Here is a 26433-nt window from a genome sequence, read left to right as displayed (position 1 = left end):
CAATGGTTGGAGGTATAAGGAGCGCTAGACGGTGATATAGCAATGGGTGGAGGTATTATTCAGGAGCGCTGGATAGTGATTTACCAGTGGGTGGAGGTATAATTCAGGAGCACTAGATGGTGATTTACCAATGGGTGGAGGTATAATTCAGGAGCGCTAGTTGGGGGGGGGGGGGGGGGGGGGGGCGGTCATTGTTAGAGGAACAGAGTTTCATCACCTCTCAAGGACAACTTTAAGCCCTGCTATACATGTTTACTATTAAGAACAGCATTTCTGGCACACGGCAGTAATAACAAGAAATGTATCAGTCAAGTCAATTTACGATTTTATTTTTCAATTCTTTTTTCTTAGTATTGTTTTGAAAAGAGTCAAGCCCAAAACCAGCGTTGTCTAATTTTACGTGCAGACACAGTTTGAAATGGAATCAAGCACTGTCGTGTGGCTGGTGAAAGCACTGCGGCATCCAGAGTAGTGTCCCCCAAATGGTCTGGAAGCCTAATATGGAGATCAGAAACTTTTCCGAGAAGTCATGTGTGGCATAATATGGATGGGGGCAGCACTATAACATGGCACAACATGAAGTGGAGGCACTATTGTGTGGCATAATATGAACTGGAGGCACTGTCATGTGGCACAATATGAGGTGGAGGCACTATTGTGTGGCATAATGTGAACTGGAGGCACTGTCATGTGGCACAATATGAAGTGGAGGCACTATTGTGTGGCATAATGTGAACTGGAGGCACTGTCATGTGGCACAATATGAAGTGGAGGCACTATTGAGTGGCATAATATGAACCGGAGGCACTGTAAGGTGGCACAATATAAAGTGAAGGCACTGTAATGTGGCATAATATGAACTGGAGGCACTGTAATGTGGCATTATATGAACTGGGGGAAGCACTATAACGTGGCACAATATGTAGTGGAGGCACTACTGTGTGGCATAATATGAATTGGGGCTAGCACTGGAATATGGAACAATTATCATGTGGCATAATATGAACAAGGGACACTATGTCATAATGTGAATTGGGGGGTACTTTGATGCATAATGTGAGACTTCCATCTCCCTGCCTGCCGCCGTCCCCCGGCTCCCTGCGGCATTGAGTACTGTGACAGCGAGCGCTGGCAGCGAAGGCTCCAGCCCTTCGGAACACGGTGACTGTGCAGCGAATCCTAAACAGGATTCGCTGCACATGCCGAGTATTCTCATTGAATACTGCCCTATGTATGGGGCATACAATGAATAACTGTTGCACATAGGAGTCTGCAGTTGTGGTTATGCCTCTGCTTTATATCCGGTTGTTAGCTGCTCGCACCTGCTGTCCAAGGCCAGCCGTAGCTAAATATGAGAGTCACATCGATCATTTCAATAAAGTGAATCTTAACTTGCCCGTCAACACTATAATCACCTTCTCAACATCCCCAATTCATGTACTGTATCTGGGCAATTCCCAAATCGATTTTGGCAAGCACCATGTCCACAGGATCATACATTGATATCGGAGTCGCTGTCACACCAGCCCTTAAAGAAACCCAAGTCAACATTTCATCTCTCGGAACCTCCTGTGTCACTTCTACACAGTGCCATTGCTGAGGTTAAGCTCGTCGGTCAGTTTGTCTGCCACAAGCCTCATTCGACATTGTTCCAGAGCTTGCAAGAGGACAGACACACTTGCACCAGCTCTGTTCTTTTTCCTCCATACCTTCAGGCACTGCATGAGTTGTTCCTGCATGTCATAGGGATTAGCATGGATAACTTGATCCATTGATGTCTCTGTCACCCCAAGAGTACGCATCAACTTCTTCCAGTCCCTCCCAACGTTATCGCATATGATGTCAAACGCCAAGTCAAGCTGATCTATGGAAAGATGAAAGTAGACCCACGTTATTGTACAGTATTTGGAGAGGGAAGAGTTTTCATGTAATTAAGTGAGACTTCACTGTAAAACGGTGAACAGTAGTTAGCATTGCTGGGAGAAAGGCTGATCTGACCTTCTACCCTGTACCTAGGCAATCTTTCACAGGCAGGAGTACACAGCGCCTCCACCACCTGGTGTCTATACAGGAGTACACAGCTCCCCCACCACCTGGTGCCTATACAGGAGTACACAGCTCCCCACCACCTGGTGTCTATACAGGAGTACACAGCTCCCCCACCACCTGGTGTCTATACAGGAGTACACAGCTCCCCCACCACCTGGTGTCTATACAGGAGTACACAGCTCTCCCACCCCCTGGTGTCTATACAGGAGTACACAGCTTCCCCACCACCTGGTGTCTATACAGGAGTACACAGCTCCCCCACCACCTGGTGTCTATACAGGAGTACAGAGCGCCCCCACCACCTGGTGTCTATACAGGAGTACACAGCTCCCCCACCACCTGGTGTCTATACAGGAGTACACAGCTCCTCCACCACCTGGTGTCTATACAGGAGTACACAGCTCCCCCACCACCTGGTGTCTATACAGGAGTACACAGCTCATCCACCACCTGGTGTCTATACAGAGTACACAGCTCCCCCACCACCTGGTGTCTATACAGGAGTACACAGCTCCCCCACCACCTGGTGTCTATACAGGAGTACACAGCTCCCCCACCACCTGGTGTCTATACAGGAGTACACAGCTCCTCCACCACCTGGTGTCTATACAGAGTACACAGCTCCCCCACCACCTGGTGTCTATACAGGAGTACACAGCTCCCCCACCACCTGGTGTCTATACAGGAGTACACAGCTCCCCCACCACCTGCTGTCTATACAGGAGTACACAGCTCCTCCACCACCTGGGGTCTAACAAGAGTACACAGCTCCCCCACCACCTGGTGTCTATACAGGAGTACACAGCTCCCCCACCACCTGGTGTTTATACAGGAGTACACAGCTCCCCCACCACCTGGTGTCTATACAGGAGTACAGAGCGCCCCCACCACCTGGTGTCTATACAGGAATACACAGCGCCTCCACCACCTGGTGTCTATACAGGAGTACACAGCTCCCCCACCACCCAGAGTCCATACAGGTATACATAGCTCCCCCACCACCCAGAGTCTATACAGGAGTGCATAGCTTCCCCGCCATCCAGAGTCTATACAGGAGTGCACAGCGCCTCCACCACCTGGTGTCTATACAGGAGTAAATAGCTCCCACATCACCCAGAGTCTATACAGGCATTCATAGCTCCCCCACCACCCAGAGTCTATACAGGAGTGCATAGCTTCCCCACCATCCAGAGTCTATACAGGAGTACACAGCGCCTCCACCACCTGGTGTCTATGCAGAAGTACACAGCGCCTCCACAACCTGGTATCTATACATTAGTACACAGCGCCCCCACCATCTGGTGTCTATACAGGAGTACCTAGCTCCCCCACCACCCAGAGTCTATACAGGAGTGCATAGCTCTCCCACCATACAGAGTCTATACAGGAGTACACAGCGCCTCCACAACCTGGTGTCTATACAGGAGTACAGAGCACCCCCACCACCTGGTGTCTATACAGGAGTACACAGCGCCCCGACCATCCAGAGTCTATACAGCAGTACAGAGCGCCCCCACCACCTGGTGTCTATACAGGAGTACATAGCTCCCCCACCACCCAGAGTCTATACAGGAGTATATAGCTCAGCCACCATCCAGAGTCTATACAGGAGTACACAGCTCCCCATCACCCAGAGTCTATACAGGAGTATATAGCTCAGCCACCATCCAGAGTCTATACAGGAGTACACAGCGCTTCTACTGCCCAGAGTCTATACAGTAGTAAAGAGCGCCCCCACCACCCGGTGTCTATACAGGAGTACAAAGCGCCCCCACCACCCAGCGTCTATACAGGAGTACACAGCGCCTCCACCACATGGTGTCTGTACAGGAGTACACATCGCTCCCACCACCTGGTGTCTATACAGGAGTACACAGCGCCCCTACCGCCCAGTGTCTATACAGAAGTACATATCGCCTCTACCGCCTGGTGTCTATACAGGAGTAAACAGCACCCCTACCACCCAGTGTCTATAAAGGAGTGCATAGCTCCCCCAACCATCCAGAGTCAATACAGGAGTACATAGCCCCTATACCGCCTGGTGTCTATACAGGAGTACACAGCTCCCCCACCACCTGGTGTCTATACAGGAGTACACAGCGCCCCCACCGCCGAGTGTCTATACAGGAGTACATAGCGCCTCCACCACCTGGTGTCTGTACAGGAGTACACAGCACCCCCACCGCCGAGTGTCTATACTGGATTACATAGCGCCTCTACCGCCTGGTGTCTATACAGGAGTACACAGCTCCCCCACCACCTGGTGTCTATACAGGAGTACACATCGCCCCCACCACCAAGTGTCTATACAGGAGTACATAGCGCCTCCACCACCTGGTGTCTGTACAGGAGTACACAGCGCCCCCACCGCCAAGTGCCTATACTGGAGTACATAGCGCCTCTAGTGCCTGGTGACTATACAGGAGTAGACAGGGCCCCCACCACATGGTGTCTGTACAGGAGTACACATTGCTCCCACCACCTGGTTTCTATACAGGAGTACACAGCGCCCCCACCACATGGTGTCTATACAGGAGAACCACAAGTCCCAGCATGCGGGGCATTAATGGGCCCGCTGGGACTTGTAGTCCACCTGTAAAAAGAATGTTAAAAGAAAACACACACAGAAAAGTAAAACTTTATTACATACACACACACACACATCTCACTTTTACACCACTATACTCACCGATCCAGGATCCAGCGCTGGTCTCCCTTCTGCAGCAGAGCCGGCTCCCCCCCGCACTGACAGCGGGGACAACTGGCTTTCTCCGATGCAGCTAACAGCTTCTGTCGCGTTGTCCCAGCGCAACAGAGGCTGAGAGCGTGATTGGGCAATGCGTCTCCATGGAGACGCATAGCTCAGCCCTGATTGGCCCAGCATGCGGGAGAGGTCTGCTGACACTTGTAGTTCTCCTGTATTAAGCAATTTAAGGAATGTGAGTTTAACCCTATCAGGCCAGCGTCCAATGACCAGGGACGCCGGTGACAGCCCCGGGCTTCAGCCCTGGACGGGTGAAGCCTGGGGGGGGGACCCCTTTATTGGGGGGGGGGTCCCCACTCCTCCAGGTACCCCGTCCAAGGCTGACCAGTGCTCATGGTACGGCCGGGGGACCTTATGTTAAAAAGTGTCCCCCGGCTGTGGCATGACACTGCGGGCTGTTGGAGCCCGGTGCTGGTTTCAAAATACGGGGGACCCTCAGATTTTTTATCCCCCGTATTTTTGGAACCAGGACCAGTCCAAGAGTCCGGGGCTGGTTTCAGAAATACCGGGGACCCCTACGCTTTTTGTCCCCCGTATTTTTGGAACCAGGTCCGGCTCAATGAGCCCGGGGCTGGTTATGTACAGGACGGGGGACCCCACGACATTTTTTTTTTTATATTTTAACTTTTACACATATTTTAGCAAAGAACCATACACAGATCACAATCATCTGTGCATGGTTCTGACAAAATCGCCATAGTTCTGACAAATGCGCCAGACAGGATCAGGTCTATTTTTTTTGATGTTTAGACCATTTTTTATGGTGATTTCCAAATTTGCATCTCATTAAATATGCGATTTGTATATTTTTCAATGGGGAAAACAACTGGATGCGAATTCCGGAGATAAAAAAATTGCACTTTCAGAAAGTTCGATTTCGCGGCAAATCCCGCATTTTTTGCAGATTTTCACATCTCATTAATTATGTGAATTCGGGAAAAAGTGCGAAAACGGCAGTTTTTGCAATAAAAATTGCCAAAAACCCAACATCGACCTCTAATAAATGTCACCCCTGGTGTCTATACAGGAGTACATAGCGCCTCTACCGCCTGGTGTCTGTACAGGAGTACACAGCTCCCCCACCGCCCAGTGGCTATACAGGAGTACATAGCCCCTATACCGCCTGGTGTCTATACAGGAGTACACAGCACCCCCACCACATGGTGTCTGTACAGGAGTACACAGCTCCCCCACTGCCCAGTGGCTATACAGGAGTACATAGCCCCTATACCGCCTGGTGTTTATACAGGAGTACACAGCACCCCCACCACATGGTGTCTGTACAGGAGTACACAGCGCCCCCACCACCTGGTTTCTATAAAGGAGTACACATCGCTCCCACCACCTGGTGTCTATACAGGAGTACACAGCGCCCCCACCACATGTTGTCTGTAAAGTAGTACACATCACTCCCACCACCTGGTGTCTATACAGGAATACACAGCGCCCCCACCACATGGTGTCTATACAGAAGTACACATCGCTCCCATCACCTGGTGTATATACAGGAGTACACAGCACCTCCACCGCCCAGTGTCTATACAGAAGTACATAGCGCCTCTAGAAACCTATGGGGGCATCCGGCGCTGCAGGGGGGGGATCGCAGCAGGGATCGGAGATTCCTGCTGCGGTCCCCTTTAATACATTTAGGTAATACTTATTATTTGCGGCTAAACCCCGAAAACACATGATTTAGCCGCAAATATTGCTTGATAAATGGGCCCTTAATCTTTGAGGCAAGCATATGCTACTGGCAGGAATAACCAGGCAGCTCTCGGGTTTAACAAAAGTGACAGGTATCTTACTGCATTAGGTATCTTACTGCATTTCCCTAATACACTTTACATAGTTTCCGGCTTTTTCAATGCATTTGCTATGATTTCCGGCTTTTCTAATACACTTTACATGATTTCTGTCATTTTCAATGCATTTGCTATAATTTCTGGCTTTTGGGACGCGGTGCTGAGTTTCAGTACCCATGTCGACTGTGTCGAAATTCGGGACAAAAAAAAGGCGAAAAACCCCATGTCGACCTTTTGACTGTTGACCTTCCCCATGTTGACCTAATGCTTGTATCGACCTAATGACATGTCGACCTGACCCACGTCGATCTTCAGTCATGTCAACATTCCTGCATGTCGACCTTCAATCATGTCGACCTAGTGGTGTCGAGCTAATGCTTGTCGACCCACTTGCTGTCTATCCAATGATCCATACCCAGGGCCGTTTTTAGAGGCGGACAAGCCGTGCAGCAGCCCGGGGCGCCGCACGGCTTGTCAGCCTCTGTTAAACAGCCGGGGCGCCTGGCAGCTCCCCCCAGCGCCGCCTTTGCCCCCTCTCCCCGTCCGCGTCGCCACAGCTGAGCTGTTTAATTTCCAAGGGGAGGGGAGCGCATCGCGTCTCTCCTTCCCCTCGCTCACTTGGCTGTCAGCCAATCAGAGCTTGCGGGCGGCAGCCAATCAGGAGCCAGCCCGCGAGCTATGAATGGGTGACGGCTCAGGCACACACTGTGAAGGCGAGGCGCGTGATGTGCGCTCCGCTCCCCTCCCCTCACCTCCGAGTCCCCAGGAAATCATCAGCAGCAGCAATGCAGCAGCAGCGGCTGAGGCACAGACAGTTAGTTGTGCGGGCATATGTGTGGCACTGTAGGGGCGTATCTGTGGCACTGTGGGGGCATATATGTGTGGCACTGTGGGGGCATATCTGCCACTGTGGGGCATATATGTATGGCACTGTGGGGCATATATGTATGGCACTGTGGGGGCATATGTGTGGCACTGTGGGGGCATATATGTGTGGCACTGTGGGGGCATATATGTATGGCACTGTGGGGGCATATCTGTGGCACTGTGGGGGCAAATTTGGCACTGTGGGTGCATAGCTGTCACTGTGGGGGCATATGTGTGGCACTGTGAGGGCAAATCTGCCACTGTGGGGGCATATATGTATGGCACTGTGGGGGCATATCTGTGGCACTGGGGGAATATTTGTCACTGTGGGGGCATATATGTGTGGTACTGTGGGGGCATATCTGTGGCACTGTGGGGGCATATTTGGCACTGTGGGGGCATATGTGTGGCAATGTGGGTGCGTATCTGCCACTGTGGGGGCATATATATATGGCACTGTGGGGGCATATCTGGCACTGTGGGGGCATATTAGTAAACGGCGGCAGCGGTGCGTGGGGCAGAATGTGTGGTACTTGTGTATTATCTGGGCGCCCAATTTTTTTCATTGCATGCCACTACTTAAGGCATGCGATGCGATGCGATTTTTCATTGTAAAGACCCGATTTTTAATTGTATAGTCACCCATGGGTGATTTCATACCCCCACTATCCAACTACGCATGGAGTTGATTTTATATACTGTAGTGTGGCGAGCGGACGCGGATTACTTTACATGTATTCTGCGGGGCTCGCTGCACTCGCCACGCTTCCGGCTCGGTGGCTCGCTGCGCTCGCCACACAATATAAGATCATCTCCATGCGTAGTTGGATAGTGGGGGTATGAAATCACCCATGGGTGACTATACAATTAAAAATTGGGTCTTTACAATAAAAAATCGCATTGCATGAATTGTATGCCACTATATTGCATGCGATGCGATGCAATACAATGAAAAAATCGGGCGCCCAGATATTACACAAGTACCGAATATGTAATAGGCGTTACGGTGTGGGGAGTATTGCGTAATTGCCATCACAGTGTGGAGTGTAACAGGCATCACAGTGTGGGGTCTAATGGGCATCATGATATGCGACATAATGTGTAATTGTCATCACGGTGTGCGACATAAGGTGTAATTGTCATCACAGTGTGCTGCCCAATGTGTTATTGGAATCACGGATAAATAGTGTATAATGATTTAAGTAGGCTGTCATTGTCCTTGATCTGTGAGGTGTACTAGGTCACTGTTTGGCCTTCAGCCGGCCAACTTAAGTGCGGGAGGACAATGACAATTCCTGCGGTAACCAATGTCTGGTCATGCAGGTCGCAAAAGTGAGATGTAAGGTAATTGTTGTCCTGATTGACCAATACCCTTATATTAAGCCACGCCCCTTTCGACAAATAAACCACACACCCTATTTCGGCCGTGCGCGATTTCTTCTGTACCATGTTATATATTTTGGGGGGGGGGGCGCATTTTTATTTCTTTGCCCTGGGAGCTAAATTGTCTAGAAACGGCCCTGTCCATACCCAATACAATTTACATGGTTTTCCGCCTTTTCAATGCATTTACTATGTTTCCGGCTTTTCCTAATACACTTTACATAGTTTCCGGCTTTTTCAATGCATTTGCTATGTTTCCGGCTTTTACCCTCTTCCCACCCGACCCGTCTAAGCCCTCCCTCTGCTCCCTAACTGTCCCAGCCCTACCTTTGCCCCCTACCTGTCCCAGCCCTACCTTTGCCCCCTACCAGTCTCATCCCCCCCTCTGCCCCCACCTGTCCCAGCTCTCTTCTTCCACTACCTGTCCTAGCCCTCCCTTTGCCCTCTACCAGTCCCATACCTGACCCATTCCCCCATCTGCTCCCTAGCTGTACCAACCCCTCCTCTGCCCCTTACCTGTACCAACCTTCCCTCTGCCCCCACCTGTCCCAGCTCTCTTCTTCCACTACCTGTCCTAGCCCTCCCTTTGCCCTCTACCAGTCCCATACCTGACCCATTCCCCCATCTGCTCCCTAGCTGTACCAACCCCTCCTCTGCCCCTTACCTGTACCAACCTTCCCTCTGCCCCTTACCTGTACCAGCTCTCCTCTGCCCCTACCTGTCCCAGCCCTAGCTCTACCCCCTACCTAAAAATGGCCTCGGCCGGCCCTGGCAGCAACACACGGCTACAGGATGCTCTTTGTGAATCTCTGAGTTCCATTATAGCGATAACCGGGGCAGCAGGCTGGCTGAGGGGAGGTGCAGGAGTTGGAGGACAGGGTTGTGGGGAAAGGGGAACAGGGACACGGGGAGCATGAAGCAGAGAGATGCAGCTGACAAAACTGCAAGCGCAGAGAGAGAGACAAAGTACTGGATGGGGGTGACATGCACAGTGCACAGGGCAGCATTGCAGGCATCTGTATCATTATAAGCGCAGGATAGCATTGCAGGGGACTAGGTAAACATCGGTTACAGGGACAGGGCAGCAGTATTACTGGCTTGGAACTGCCACAAGGGATGTATTGGGCACAGCATGTACACACATAGGTAAAGTAGGTAAACGTACCAGCTGTGCAGGCAGTGGCATAAAAATGGTCTGTGGCCGGGAGTTGGGGCACTGACCTGCCGCCGCATCTGCTGTGGCTGGGACCGCAGATTTAGGTCCGGTGCTCCTCCTGGCTGTCTCTCCTTATGAAAAATATCCCTTACAAAATGGCCGCCCCCTTAAAGCAGACAGTTTTTGAGGATGCTAGAGGAGGCTGCGGCCACAGAGTAGGCCAAGCACTTACACAGCTGAATAACTAGCCTACAATCCAACTATATAATGCTTACACATGTACTTAGGAGTTCATGTACTAATATGTCATTCACAAGTATGTAGTACCTCGTTCCTCCGGATCACTCGCAGCAGCCTCCCCCGGGGTGCATGAGGCCTGGAACTTGTGCACTTCTTCTTCTAGATCCTTCCTGCCTATTTTCTGCAGCAGCTGCTCCAGGTAAGAAAGGTTGTCCTGTGCAATGTCCGCCTGCTCCAGTAGCCTGGAGAACAGATCTGTCGGACCCGTGAAACCTTCCAGCCTCTTCTTAGGGATCGTATTCTTGCAAAGGAACTTCAAGTCACTGAACTCCTTCTCACTCAGGCGATCTGAAATCTTCAGAAGCATCACCGACAAGGGATCCATCGGAGGCGGCTACAACTCTTCTCTGTGCGTAGCTGACTGTCGCGACTCTTCTCTGTGCGTAGCTGACTGTCGCGACTCTTCTCTATGTGTAGCTGACTGTCGCGACTCTTCTCTGTGCGTAGCTGTCTGTTGCAACTCTTCTCTGTGTGTAGCTGACTGTCGCGACTCTTCTCTGTGTGTAGCTGTCTGTTGCGACTCTTCTCTGTGTGTAGCTGTCTGTTGCGACTCTTCTCTGAGTGTAGCTGTCTGTTGCGACTCTTCTCTGTGTGTAGCTGTCTGTTGCGACTCTTCTCTGTGTGTAGCTGTCTGTTGCGACTCTTCTCTGTGTGTAGCTGTCTGTTGCGACTCTTCTCTGTGTGCAGCTGTCTGTTGTGACTCTTCTCTGTGTGTAGCTGTCTGTTGCAACTCTTCTCTGTGTGTAGCTGACTGTCGCCTAGATAAGGAAGTAACAACGAAGGATCCTCTGGGCTTTACTTTCTGTTTCGCAGTCACAGTGTATCACAGCAGGGCTACAGGGAGACACAATGGGGCTAATCTGGTGCAATACAGTGGTACAAGTATAAAACAAACAGTAAAGTACAGTATCAATGTTACCTCTGCCGGCTGGGCCCTTCTGTCCTGCTGCTGTATCTGGCTGTATATACTCATACAGTAAGTAGAGGAGCAGGAAGTTCGTGATCTGGGTTCTGAGCATGTCAGCAGCTGCCCCTCCCCCTGGAAACTGCACAACTCCTATGTCACAATTCAGATTTTGGATAGTGCTGCACGCTGCCTGTTAGGGGTTTATGTTGTGTTCGAATGCTCAAAACTTTCTTTTTGTCTTACACCTTGATATAGTAATCAATGATTTAAATAGCAAGATGTTACAGGTTGAGTATCCCTTAACCAAAATACTCGAATGCCAAGCAATCATTGTCTTGCACATACTGTATTCAGTTACATATCATGCCCTCAGTAGTGCCAGATACATACCATATCCTCAGTAGTGCCAGTTATATCATGTCCTCAGTAGTGCCAGTTACATATCATGCCCTCAGTAGTGCCAGTAACATATCATGTCCTCAGTAGTGCCAGTTACATATCATGCCCTCAGTAGTGCCAGTAACATATCATGTCCTCAGTAGTGCCAGTTACATATCATGTCCTCAGTAGTGCCAGTTACATATCATGCCCTCAGTAGTGCCAGTAACATATCATGCCCTCAGTAGCGCCAGTTACATATCATGTCCTCAGTAGTGCCAGTTACATATCATGTCCTCAGTAGTGCCGGCTACATACCATATCCTCAGTAGTGCCAGTTACATATCATGTCCACAGTAGTGCCAGTAACATATCATGTCCCCAGTAGTGCCAGTTACATATCATGTCCTCAGTAGTGCCAGTTACATATCATGTCCTCAGTAGTGCCAGTTACATATCATATCCTCAGTAGTGCCAGTTACATATCATATCCTCAGTAGTGCCAGTTACATATCATGCCCTCAGTAGCGCCAGTAACATATCATGCCCTCAGTAGCGCCAGTTACATATCATGTCCTCAGTAGTGCCAGTTACATATCATGTCCTCAGTAGTGCCGGCTACATACCATATTCTCAGTACTGCCAGTTACATATCATGTCCTCAGTAGTGCCAGTAACATATCATGTCCCCAGTAGTGCCAGTTACATATCATGTCCTCAGTAGTGCCAGTTACATATCATGCCCTCAGTAGTGCCAGTAACATATCATGTCCTCAGTAGTGCCAGTTACATATCATGCCCTCAGTAGTGCCAGTAACATATCATGCCCTCAGTAGTGCCAGTTACATATCATGTCCTCAGTAGTGCCAGTTACATATCATGTCCCCAGTAGTGCCAGTTACATATCATGTCCCCAGTAGTGCCAGTTACATATCATGTCCTCAGTAGTTCCAGCTACATACCATATCCTCAGTAGTGCCAGTAACATATCATGTCCTCAGTAGTGCCAGTTACATATCATGTCCTCAGTAGCGCCAGTTACATATCATGCCCTCAGTAGTGCCAGTAACATATCATGCCCTCAGTAGCGCCAGTTACATATCATGTCCTCAGTAGTGCCAGTAACATATCATGTCCCCAGTAGTGCCAGTTACATATCATGTCCTCAGTAGTGCCAGTTACATATCATGTCCTCAGTAGTGCCAGTTACATATCATGTCCTCAGTAGTGCCAGTTACATATCATGCCCTCAGTAGTGCCAGTAACATATCATGCCCTCAGTAGCGCCAGTTACATATCATGTCCTCAGTAGTGCCAGTTACATATCATGTCCTCAGTAGTGCCGGCTACATACCATATCCTCAGTAGTGCCAGTTACATATCATGTCCTCAGTAGTGCCAGTAACATATCATGTCCCCAGTAGTGCCAGTTACATATCATGTCCTCAGTAGTGCCAGTTACATATCATGCCCTCAGTAGTGCCAGTTACATATCATGTCCTCAGTAGTGCCAGTTACATATCATGTCCCCAGTAGTGCCAGTTACATATCATGTCCCCAGTAGTGCCAGTTACATATCATGTCCTCAGTAGTTCCAGCTACATACCATATCCTCAGTAGTGCCAGTTACATATCATGCCCTCAGTAGTGCCAGTAACATATCATGTCCTCAGTAGTGCCAGTTACATATCATGCCCTCAGTAGTGCCAGTAACATATCATGCCCTCAGTAGTGCCAGTTACATATCATGTCCTCAGTAGTGCCAGTTACATATCATGTCCCCAGTAGTGCCAGTTACATATCATGTCCCCAGTAGTGCCAGTTACATATCATGTCCTCAGTAGTTTCAGCTACATACCATATCCTCAGTAGTGCCAGTAACATATCATGTCCTCAGTAGTGCCAGTTACATATCATGTCCTCAGTAGTGCCAGTTACATACCATATCCTCAGTAGTGCCAGTTACATATCATGACAAGAACAAAAAGGAAAAGTCTCACATGCGCTCAAAGTCCAAACAATGTATCAAAGTCCTCCACGTCACTCAGGGCTCCGAATCCCTTCTCTCCCACGTTTATATATGGGGGGGAAAAAACGAGAAAATTGGTAACCATGGATTCTCTGTATATAATTCTCCCTTTTAGGTGAGTGTAAATAATGGAAAAATGTGTTCCCAGAGATTCCAAACGATCCAAGGTTTTTCTATGGGGTCACCTCACTCGTGCACATAAATGGAAGGTGCTCACATGTATGCTTACATAAGATAGGTGTTTTGTACTCCCATAAAGGTATCTTTATATATAGCACTCCAGATTCCAAATAAAAAGCAAAACTCCTTTATTACGATTAAAACCCCAGTGGGGCAGAAAAGAATGCCATATATAGAGACTGTTTGGCATTCTTTTCTGCCCCACTGGGGTTTTAATCGTAATAAAGGAATTTTGCTTTTTATTTGGAATCTGGAGTGCTATATATAAAGATACCTTTATGGGAGTACAAAACACCTATCTTATGTAAGCATACATGTGAGCACCTTCCATTTATGTGCACGAGTGAGGTGACCCCATAGAAAAACCTTGGATCGTTTGGAATTTCTGGGAACACATTTTTCCATTATTTACACTCACCTAAAAGGGAGAATAATATACAGAGAATCCATGGTTACCAATTTTCTCGTTTTTTCCCCCCCCCATATATAAACGTGGGAGAGAAGGGATTCGGAGCCCTGAGTGACGTGGAGGACTTTGATACATTGTTTGGACTTTGAGCGCATGTGAGACTTTTCCTTTTTGTTCTTGTCAATTTACCACAGTGGCCCGGTGACCTCTATTTTTAGTTTTATGTGCAGCTTCAAGTTTGTGCAGCGCCTGAGGTGAAATATTTTCTTGTCTACACCAGTTACATATCATGTCCTCAGTAGTGCCAGTTACATATCATGTCCCCAGTAGTGCCAGTTACATATCATGTCCCCAGTAGTGCCAGTTATATCATGTCCTCAGTAGTGCCAGTTATATCATGTCCTCAGTAGTGCCAGTTACATATCATGTCCTCAGTAGTGCCAGTTACATATCATGTCCCCAGTAGTGCCAGTTATATCATGTCCTCAGTAGTGCCAGTTATATCATGTCCTCAGTAGTGCCAGTTATATCATGTCCTCAGTAGTGCCAGTTACATATCATGTCCTCAGTAGTGCCAGTTACATATCATGTCCTCAGTAGTGCCGGCTACATACCATATCCTCAGTAGTGCCAGTTACATATCATGTCCTCAGTAGTGCCAGTTATATCATGTCCTCAGTAGTGCCAGTTACATATCATGTCCTCAGTAGTGCCAGTTATATCATGTCCTCAGTAGTGCCAGTTATATCATGTCCTCAGTAGTGCCAGTTACATATCATGTCCCCAGTAGTGCCAGTTATATCATGTCCTCAGTAGTGCCAGTTATATCATGTCCTCAGTAGTGCCAGTTATATCATGTCCTCAGTAGTGCCAGTTATATCATGTCCTCAGTAGTGCCAGTTATATCATGTCCCCAGTAGTGCCAGTTACATATCATATCCTCAGTAGTGCCAGTTACATATCATGTCCCCAGTAGTGCCAGTTATATCATGTCCTCAGTAGTGCCAGTTATATCATGTCCTCAGTAGCGCCAGTTATATCATGTCCTCAGTAGTGCCAGTTATATCATGTCCTCAGTAGTGCCAGTTATATCATGTCCTCAGTAGTGCCAGTTATATCATGTCCTCAGTAGTGCCAGTTACATATCATGTCCTCAGTAGTGCCAGTTATATCATGTCCTCAGTAGTGCCAGTTATATCATGTCCTCAGTAGTGCCAGTTACATATCATGTCCCCAGTAGTGCCAGTTATATCATGTCCTCAGTAGTGCCAGTTATATCATGTCCTCAGTAGTGCCAGTTATATCATGTCCTCAGTAGTGCCAGTTATATCATGTCCTCAGTAGTGCCAGTTATATCATGTCCCCAGTAGTGCCAGTTACATATCATATCCTCAGTAGTGCCAGTTACATATCATGTCCCCAGTAGTGCCAGTTATATCATGTCCTCAGTAGCGCCAGTTATATCATGTCCTCAGTAGCGCCAGTTATATCATGTCCTCAGTAGTGCCAGTTATATCATGTCCTCAGTAGTGCCAGTTATATCATGTCCTCAGTAGTGCCAGTTATATCATGTCCTCAGTAGTGCCAGTTATATCATGTCCTCAGTAGTGCCAGTTATATCATGTCCTCAGTAGTGCCAGTTACATATCATGTCCCCAGTAGTGCCAGTTATATCATGTCCTCAGTAGTGCCAGTTATATCATGTCCTCAGTAGTGCCAGTTATAACATGTCCCCAGTAGCGCCAGTTACATATCATATCCTCAGTAGTGCCAGTTACATATCATGTCCCCAGTAGTGCCAGTTATATCATGTCCTCAGTAGTGCCAGTTATATCATGTCCTCAGTAGTGCCAGTTATATCATGTCCTCAGTAGTGCCAGTTATATCATGTCCTCAGTAGTGCCAGTTACATATCATGTCCCCAGTAGTGCCAGTTACATATCATATCCTCAGTAGTGCTAGTTACATATCATATCCTCAGTAGTGCCAGTTACATATCATGTCCTCAGTAGTGCCAGTTATATCATGTCCTCAGTAGTGCCAGTTACATATCATATCCTCAGTAGTGCCAGTTATATCATGTCCCCAGTAGCGCTGTTAAAAATGTCCCCAGTAGGTTTTTAGCAAGAGTTTTTTACTTCACTTTCTGGAATGTTTGGTTTTTGGAATAATTTGGATAACGGATATTTGAATAAGGGATACTCAACCTGTAATATATGTCTCCCAACAATGACGTAATGGTACAAAACATGCACCCGTATTATTTAATACATATTGTATAAATACTTAAAACTGTAATATGAACTTGTATTCCCGATAAATGCACCTGTCCTATATCGAATCTTCAGGTGCTTTAATTGCATCAGTGGTCAGCGGGTTTGTTATCACTTTTAAGGTGCCCACACACTAGAACGATTTTTCGGGCAAATTGGTGCTCCCACAGATCTTTTGCTAAATCTTCTGATCTTACATGCTGCATGAAAGATCAGAAGACTTAAAGATCCATAGGAACGAACATCGGATCTGAAGATAAATCTTCGGTGAAAATGTGGGTTTGCCTGAAATCTTTTGTCCAGGATGGACAAAAGATTTCAAGGCAAAATTATGCGCACATCTTATAGAGGGTAAACACTGATTCAAGTTTTTTGGGAGAGTACTCGTGATCGCCCTGTGTCGTGGGGCCCGGACTTCAGAGCCGCATGGCAGGACTGCTTGCTCCATATACAGTATGCAGCAATACTTTGGCCAGTAGATACAGAATTGTCCTCAAGAATAGGACATGTTCAAACAATAACCGTACAGATAATATTGTTATTACTGGTACAATAATCCTAGAGCCTGCAGATACAATAAGCTACATACAGCTAATAGCTACAGGTTCACATACACTATCCACGTCGGCGTGGAGTTGATTTTATAAATACATCCGCGTCCCCTGGCGGGGGTTGCTACGCTCGCCGCGCTTCGGGCTCGGTGGCTCGCTGCACTCGCCACACTTTATAAAATCAACTCCACGCCGACGTGGATAGTGGGGGTACGAAAAGGTCGGGAGGATGTGTAACCGTGTCCTCTCGCCATGCATCGGGGTGACGTGGATAGTGGGGGGAAAATCGCATTGTACAGCAAAATTGCATTCAATGCGTTTTTCCTATGATGCCGTACGTATGTAAATTGGGCACCCTGCAAATACACAAATACCCAAATTTGTTCTCAAAATGGTCAAAACCATGCTGCACTGCAGGTGGGGCAGATGTAACAGGTGCAGAGAGAGTTAGATTTGTGTGCGTTATTTTGTTTCTGTGCAGGGTAAATACAGGCTGCATTATATTTACTCTGCAATTTAAATTTCAGTTTTGACACACCCCACCCAAATTTAACTCTCTCTGCACATGTTACATCGAGGTACTTATATGTTAGTTGGGCGCCCACTAAGCTATTTGCTTAGTTTTCCGCGTTCCATCGTGGGGCTCGCTACGCTTCGGGCTCGGTGGCTCGCTGTGCTCTCCACACTATATAAAATCAACTTCATGCCGACATGGATAGTGGGGGTATGAGCGTACTAACATATAAGTACCGTTACATCTGCCCCACCTGCAGTGCAGCATGGTTTTGCCCATTTTGAGAACAAATATGTACTGCGTTCAGATCTGAATAAGGGCCAGAAACCAGTGAAACATGCGTCTCCCTAGAAGCAGGCACCAGAAGCTGAAACGCGTTGGTGGACATACAGATGGTGGTACTGACCCTGGGACCACTTTGCTTTGTACCAGTGAGAGCAGAGAAACTGCACCTGGAAGTACGAGGACACCTGCAGACAGCATGTGCGCACGCCAAGGAGAACCGACACTGGGAGCAACTAAGGTGAGTACAGAGATAAGAAAGTGAGACACTGGCCGGGAGACCTGTATAGAGAGGAGCGGACACTGCAACGGGCCGGTCAAGCACCCGCAGTGGTGTTCCGCAGGGTATGGGCAAAAACTGGAATCAGGCAGCACCACGGAATTCCGGACCAGACATCAATATCTGTAATTTGGAGATTGTAGTGTCCGGTCTGGGGGGTGCATTGCTGGGGTGTGTCTCATCAGGTGGGGCTGTCTGTGACACCTATCATCAGGCAGAGGAGACGGTGGAGAAGAAAACCTGCCTGTATATACTGGCCCGGGGGAACTGTAAGGAGGTGAGCAGACACTGCAATGGGCCGGTCAAGTCGTGTTCTGTAGGGTATGGGTAAAAAATGGAATCGGACAGCACCCCGGAATGCCGGACCAGACATCAATATCTGTCATTTTGGAGCCTGTAGTGTCTGGTCCGGGGGGTGCATTGCCAGGGGGTGTCTCATCAGGTGGGGCTGCCTGTGAACCTTGTCATCAGGGAAAGGAGAAGGTGGAGAATAAAGGCTGCCTGTATGGTCTGGGGGTGTAATAAAAACCGGAACGGTCTGGACCCATACGAGGAGGCTGTAATCTGACCCTTCCCCATGTCCCCGGTGTAGGCTATCACAGGCACCCCTCCCTGACAGGTCTCCCCCTGGACAGTCACCCTTGGACAGTACAAGCTCCAGAATACAGAGTTTGATAGTCCGGGCTCCGGGCCGGTTCCGGTTTTCACTTAGTCCCTGTTCTGCAAACCTCTGACAGACGAGGAGCAGCGCTGCTTGGTACCCACAGCACAGGGATCAGTGTCATTTACACGGTTCCTGGTGCAACCGGTCCTGCCGTGCGACCCTGAAGTCCGGGCCCCACGACCCAGGGAGATCAGGAGTACTCTCTCCCGGAAAACTTAAAGCGGCAAAAAACCCGCTGACCACCGAAGATTCGATATAGGACATAATTTAGTTTTCTAAGTGCCAATTATCGGGACGCCGCTACATTGGCAAAAGACTGCAGAGTGAAATATATCTGTTGGAGGTGATAGCTCCAAGACGATTGAACTTTCAAATTTGAGTTCTGTAAATTTAAAGGAGGTAGTCATCCAAGGGTACAGCAGCCAGCAGCTAACCAGAACAATTCAGTGTGCAGGTAAAAAAAAACGGTACTCTTTACCTAGCCCATCGCGGGCATCGCGGCCATCAAATGCACTAAAAAACGGGTGCGACGCGATGCCCGCGATTTCCCATAGGGAACAATGTTAAAAGTGTGATTGGACGCGATTTTACTGTTCAATGCCTCAATGCCCGCGACTTTTCCATAGGAAACAATGTTAAATGGGCCACAGAGCCCTAATAGTCCCCCTGAAGTCTGAAATGGCCCCCCACAATTTTTAACGGCACCCCACGATCAACGTCAACACAACCTTCACAGGTAAACGCGTCCCTTCGCGGGCTTCACAGGTATCCGCGTCCACTCGCCACGCTTCGGGCTCGGTGGCTCGCTGCGCTCGCCACACTATTCTATTCTCAACTCCACGCCGACGTGGATAGTGGGGGTATGAAAAGGTCGGAGGACGCGTACCGCCGCCCCTCGTGGGCTCGCTGCGCTCGCCACGCTTCGGGTTCACGTTGATCGTGGGGTGGCGTTAACAATTGTGGGGGCCATTTCAGACTTTAGGGTGACTATTAGGGCTCTGTGGCCCATTTAACATTGTTTCCTATGGAAAAATCGCGGGCATTGAGGCATTGAACAGTAAAATTGCGTCCAATCACACTTTTAACATTGATCCCTATGGTAAATGCCGGCGATTTTTTACCCCCGATGACCGCGATGGACATCGTGGGCGCCGTGCTAGGTAAAGAGTACCAAAAAAACCCATATCATCCTATTTCACAATGCTCTTTAATTGTTAAAAACTCACACTTTAATAAATAAAAGTTGCATACACACTGTGATGATGGGGAAAATCACTGGGCTGAAAATCACACTGGCCCATATTCAGATCTGATCGCAGTACAAACTTGTTCTGAAATGGGCAAAACCATGTGCACTGCAGGTGGGGCAGATGTAACATGTGAGAGTTAGGAGAATCTAAAAGTCAGCAGCCCTGCTCTAACTCTTTTTATATCTGTTTTGGCTTCTTTCCCCAATTCTTTAGACTGGCATCCCCGTTGTCAAAAGGTTTTTTTTTTTTGGACGCCTAATATGGTGATCAGACATTTTTCCTAGAAATCACGAAAAAAAAGAAACCTCAAATATTATTTTTGTAACTTTAATAAAGAAAGCAAAATAACATGGCAGCAGCTGTTGTGCTCTGGTCTTCCACCCCGCCAGTCCAAGTCTTCACTCCCTGCACAGGAGTAGGGATGACCATCTTTGCCATTGCCATCGATGGTTGCCATCAATGGCAATTCTGCAACAGGCCATCCATAGTGCTTAACTATGCAATGGATGACCATCGATATTTTTACATATCGATTGTCATCCATTGAATTTCATGGATTGGCCTGTGGGCCAATCAAAACACAGGGGACGGGGCTTCGCGGGTGTAGGGGGTGGAGCATGGATAACATCGTTACTGACCCTCAGGATAGAACATAAGTAATTATATTGAGTGTACACACCAGACGATATTACAGACGATATCGGTTGGAAGGGCCTTTTCTTCCTGCTTGGTACGACAGCTGCGCTACTGCAAAACCTGCAAAAGGCAGCTCTTGGGATGATTGTGTTGCATCTGGAATGGAAAACTGTGGCATAATGTGAACTGGGAGCACTGTAATGTGGCATAATGTGAACTGGGAGCTCTGTAATGTGGCATAATGTGAACTGGGAGCACTGTGATGTGGCATAATGTGAACTGGGAGCACTGTAATGTGGCATAATGTGAATAGGGGGAACTAGACTGTGGCATAATGTTAACAAGGAGCATTATAATGCTATGATCACCTTGCCTTTTTTCCTCCATACCCAACATTGTGCTCTTCTTCCCCTATCCACATTCCATACTATGCCCTCATTCTAATGTCCACACCCCATACCATGCTCCCCATCCCCCTCCACATCTAGATTTTTACTTTTATTTGCGAAGGGGTAAAATAAAAATCATTGACCATCAAATTATTTTCCTCCCATTGCAGGAACAAGGGCTCCGAAAGCCCATCCCCGCTATCTTCTCTGCCGGCTGCCAGAGTGTCTGCAAATTGCATCACTCTCATGAGGTCACAAATAATGCCATGGAGGCATGGTCTGCAAATTGCATCACGCCAATGAGGCCACACCCCTATTTTCACCATTCTGGGGGCATGTCTAGTGCTGTCTGAGCTGCTGGCCATGCCCCCAACCCCTCTGTCTGCAGGAATAGATGCTTTGCACATGCCCCCGCCCCCCCCCCCCCCCGGGACACTGTCGGCCCTGGGCGGGACACGGGAATGCCCCAAAAAATGGGACATTTGGGAGGTATGAGTTCAGGGGGGGACCCTCTGCCTGGCCGGCGATGACAAGGCTACAATGCTACCATTACAGCTTTAACCAGGTAGAGCACCTAACAACAACATCTGGCGCTCCCTGGTCCCCACCACCATCCTTTCAACATTTGGGGCTACAACATCTACAACCGGGTAGAGCACCTATTAACATCTAGTGCTCCCTGGCCCCCATCATCCAATCCCAGGTAGAGCACCTACCAAACATCAAGGAGCTCCCTGGCGTGGAGATTACCATTCTTCTAACCGAATCGGGACAATACTATAGAGGCAATCTAGGAACGGACTCAGGACTGTGCAGCACATTGTGGGTGACTATAACCTCACACATTACGCATATGGTACTCATGTTTTTATGGGATATGTAATCCTGCTTTATATATATGTTTTATAATTAATATTTTATATTAATAAATATTTGTATTTTTTACCCACACCTGTTGCATACTTCAGTTTAAGCGCAGTTTCACCCTACCTTTTTCTGTACAATGTACCACCGCCATTCTCAGATAGCAGTAGTGGCAGAGGCCAATAACCAGAATGGTTGGCATTCCAGATATTGGTAACACTGGCATCACCGCATTCCCCATAGAAACCTATCAGGGATGCGGGTGTGTACTGGACTGGAGGGATGACAGCAGGTATCGGAGATACCCACTGCGGTCCCTTCTATTTGCAAATAAATGATCTTCCTTCATGACCAAGGAAAGTACTGTAATTGTTAATGTTTTATTTTCTACATTTACTGTGATTTGTGGATATAAAGATATGTTTGCACCTTGGCCACATTCCCTGGTGAGGTTGCCATTGTGCTGCTGCTTATGTACTGCAGAATAATTGCAAAGCAAAATTGATTTCCTTTTGGAGTTTTTCTCTCCAGTCCACATGATTAATTGATGCGTGCAGTGGGATAGCAGTATGTCGCCATCTAGTGGATACATATGTACATACAGGGCCTTTCTGTTTTCTATTGTAAATAATAGTTTCTGTGTATTGTAATAGTCCAGTTCGTTATAATGTACAAGGAGGAGTACTGTTGTACCTGTATATTGTATTTGTTAATTGTGGATTCATTTATTAACATTTATAAATTAAACTATGAGGATCATACATTTAAGGATCACCGAGGAGACAGAAGCCTCCAAACTTCTTTCCCTCCTCCCCTCCAGGTGGGAGCGGTGCTGCGCATGTGGTACAGAAGGTGGGAGGCGTTGGGAGCATGGATGTGCTGGGGGGTATGTGGTGCAGTAAGTTGGAAGTGCTGGGGGCGTGGTCCTGCAGGTGGGAGGTGCTGGGGATGTGGTACAGAAGGTGGGAGGCGTTGGGAGCATGGATGTGCTGGGGGGTGTAGTGCAGTAAGTGGGAAGTGCTGGGGGCGTGGTCCTGCAGGTGGGTGGTGTTGGAGGCAAGGAGCCATGGGTGGGAGGTGCAGTTGGCCCTAATGCATACCTCCCAACATGACCCTCTCCAGGAGGGACACATTGCTCTGCTCCTGGACTTCCCTCCTAATTTATGACTACCCATCACCTGTTTTGCAGCACCTTTCTACAGGTGATGGCAGTCATACATTAAGAGGAAAGTCCAGGAGCAGAGCATTAAGGGGTAGATTTATTATATGGTGATCAGGGGAATCTGCGCTATCCTCGTGCGTTATAGCAGGGGATAGCGCTTCCCCTGATCTATCACACCCGCCGAGCGTTTACTCTAACGCCGGCGGTGTGGGGCAGGAGGCATAGCGCAGGGGCGATATTTTGCACTGCGCCCCTGCCTCCTGCCAGATTTATGAACGGTCAGCATCGCTGACCGTTCCGCCGCCTGCAGCTGTCGACTTCGCCAGCTGCAGGCGGCGATGCCCTATACCTAACAGCAGGGACAGATCTGTCCCTGCTGCTGGCGCTGAGCTGCGCTGGGATCTCGCGAGACTAGCGAGATCCCACGCATGCGCAGTGAGCCGGCCGGGGGAAAGGAGACGGCGGCGGCGCATCAGTATTAACTGATGCGCTGTCTCCAGGAGGGACATCGCCAGAGGGGGGAGTTAGCGCTCCCCCACTCCGGCGGCAAGATCTTAATAGATCTTGTCGGTGTCCCCTCCTGCTTCGCCTCGCTAATGAGGCGAAGCAGGAACTGTTATAGCGGCGCGATAGGCGCCGCTATAATAAATCTACCCCTCCTGGAGAGGGTCATGTTGGGAGCAGGTATGTAAATGTCCTAAGCCTGGAGAAATGATAAAGTATCATGGGTGTGCCTCTGCTTGACATCAGCGCCCAGCGGTGTAACTATAGCACCGCAGCCCCCACCACCGCGGGGGGGCGCTGTGCATGTGGGGGCGCCGGGGGCTGCGGTGCTATAGTTAAACCCCCCCTCAATCCCCCGCAGACTTACCTATCGTGCTGGTCCCGGCGGCTCCGTTCTTCTGCTGAGGACCACCACAAAATGGCTGCCCCCATATAGCACACAGTTCTCTGAAACTGTCTGCTGTATGGGGGCGGCCATTTTCTGGTGGTCCTCAGCAGAAGAACGGAGCCGCCGGGACCAGCGCGATAGGTAAGGCTGTGGGGGGTTGAGGGGGGGTTTGCATGGGCGGCGGGGGGGCGCCCAAAACGTAGCTACGCCACTATCAGCGCCCACCCCCAATTCAGAAAGTGCCAATCTGAAAAGTAATGGGCCCCATACATCAGCAATCACAATTTATGGATTTCCAGATCCAGGGATTTTTTGGCCAGATAAATGGATTTTACAATCTATCTGACTTTGCCCACACATTACAGATTTATTTCAGTGATCGGCAGATTTTTCCATCTAAAGATTGCATCTTCATATCTGGAAATTGCCCCAATCGATTGACATTTCAGCTGTTCATAATGTAAATAGATGAAGAAGACGAATTGGGAATGCCCACACATCTAAAAAAGATCCGCAGATAATACCGGATTATTAAACATGTTTAAAAATCTGATTAAGCAATCGATTGGCGATTGTGATTGGGATTGCCAAAAGGGGGAGCCCACACATCTAAAATTAATTGTGGCAATCATCTCCATATCTGAAAATTGTCACAATTAATTGCTGATGTACTTTTCATGCGGATATATGCAGCCTAGTGAGCAGGTGCCACGTTCACAATATCTCCATATATGGAGCTAGACACGCCCTTTGGGTGGAGCATGACAGACACCCTCAATGGGGTGCTGTGCAAAATTCTACTACCAACTATAATCTCCCTGAAACTAGTTTTCAAAAGTAGGCCACAGAGTCTGTAGAGATTAGTTTATTATTTACATACTTGCCTACCTGACCCTCTCCAGGAGGACACAATGCTCTGCTCCTGGGCTTCCCTGGTAATGTAGGATTGCCAGCACCTGTGGTGACACCTTTCTTATCAGTTACCTGGCTCCCCACAGGTGCTGGCAATCATACATTATCCATACCTCCCAGCATGCCCCTCTCCAGGAGGACACAATGCTCTGCTCCTGGGCTTCCCTGGTAATGTATGATTGCCAGCACCTGTGGTGACACCTTTCTTATCAGTTACCTAGCTCCCCACAGGTGCTGGCAATCATACATTATCCATACCTCCCAGCATGCCCCTCTCCAGGAGGACACAATGCTCTGTTTCTGGGCTTCCCTGGTAATGTATGATTGTCAGCAACTGTGGTGAAACACCTTTCTTATCAGTTACCTAGCTCCCCACAGGTGCTGGCAATCATACATTATCCATACCTCCCAGCATGCCCCTCTCCAGGAGGACACAATGCTCTGTTCCTGGGCTTCCCTGGTAATGTATGATTGCCAGCACCTGTGGTGACACCTTTCTTATCAGTTACCTAGCTTCCCACAGGTGCTGGCAATCCTACATTATCCATACCTCCCAGCATGCCCCTCTCCAGGAGGACACAATGCTCTGCTCCTGGGCTTCCCTGGTAATGTATGATTGCCAGCACCTGTGGTGACACCTTTCTTATCAGTTACCTAGCTCCCCACAGGTGATGGCAATCCTACATTATCCATACCCCCCAGCATGCCCCTCTCCAGGAGGACACAATGCTCTGTTCCTGGGCTTCCCTGGTAATGTAGGATTGCCATCACCTGTGGTGACACCTTTCTTATCAGTTACCTAGCTCCCCACAGGTGCTGCCAATCATACATTATTCATACCTCCCAGCATGCCCCTCTCCAGGAGGACACAATGCTCTGCTCCTGGACCTCCCTGGTAATGTATGATTGCCAGCACCTGTGGTGACACATTTCCTATCAGTTACCTAGCTCCCCACAGGTGCTGGCAATCATACATTTTCCATACCTCCCAGCATGCCCCTCTCCAGGAGGACACAATGCTCTGCTCCTGGGCTTCCCTGGTAATGTAGGATTGCCAGCACCTGTGGTGACACCTTTCTTATCAGTTACCCAGCTCCCCACAGGTGCTGGCAATCCTACATTATCCATACCTCCCAGCATGCCCCTCTCCAGGAGGACACAATGCTCTGCTCCTGGGCTTCCCTGGTAATGTAGGATTGCCAGCACCTGTGGTCTTAAGGAAGCTTTTTGCGAAGCGTACGCAGACCGATCACACACTTAGTGGGCCAGATTCTCTAAGCTTCAAAAGTGATAAAATGGAGAGTGATAAACAGCCAGCCAATCAGCTCCTGCCTGACATGTCACAGACTGTGTTTGAAAAATGTCAGGCAAGTGCTGATTGGCTGGTTGTTTATCACTCTCCATTTTATCACTTTTGAAGCTTAGAGAATCTAGCTCCATGTGTCTAAAACCCCACTTTCCCCTCCCCACATACCAATGTTATTTTGATTGTATTTTACCAGCAGCGCAAACACGGGTCCCTTATTACCACGGAGACCTG

At 48.6% G+C, this 26433-nt stretch overlaps 1 protein-coding gene across 1 annotated transcript; it reads right to left on the bottom strand.

Annotated features, from left to right (window-relative positions):
• Positions 1-286: 286 nt before the first annotated feature.
• FADD (Fas associated via death domain) lies at positions 287-11361 on the bottom strand. The gene is made up of 3 exons (XM_083164559.1): positions 11241-11361; positions 10349-11155; positions 287-1864 (listed from the first exon to the last, which is right to left on the bottom strand). The coding sequence occupies exons 2-3, from the start codon at positions 10644-10646 to the stop codon at positions 1581-1583; spliced, it is 582 nt and encodes a 193-aa protein (XP_083020685.1). The 5' UTR covers positions 10647-11155; positions 11241-11361; the 3' UTR covers positions 287-1580.
• Between the last annotated feature and the right edge of the window lie 15072 nt (positions 11362-26433).

This window comes from Crinia signifera, chromosome 11, assembly GCF_055691185.1.
Source record: "Crinia signifera chromosome 11, ASM5569118v1, whole genome shotgun sequence".
Classification (NCBI taxonomy): Eukaryota; Metazoa; Chordata; class Amphibia; order Anura; family Myobatrachidae; genus Crinia; species Crinia signifera.
Note: the sequence above shows the minus strand (reverse complement) of the source record. Positions and strands in the feature narration are given on the sequence as shown.

Coding starts and splice junctions, on each gene's coding strand:
- FADD (XM_083164559.1), bottom strand. CDS start 10,646: ATGGATCCCTTGTCGGTGATGCTTCTGAAGATTTCAGATCGCCTGAGT. Junction 1,865..10,348: donor GAGTGATCCGGAGGAACGAG/GTACTACATACT, acceptor ATCTTTCCATAG/ATCAGCTTGACTTGGCGTTT.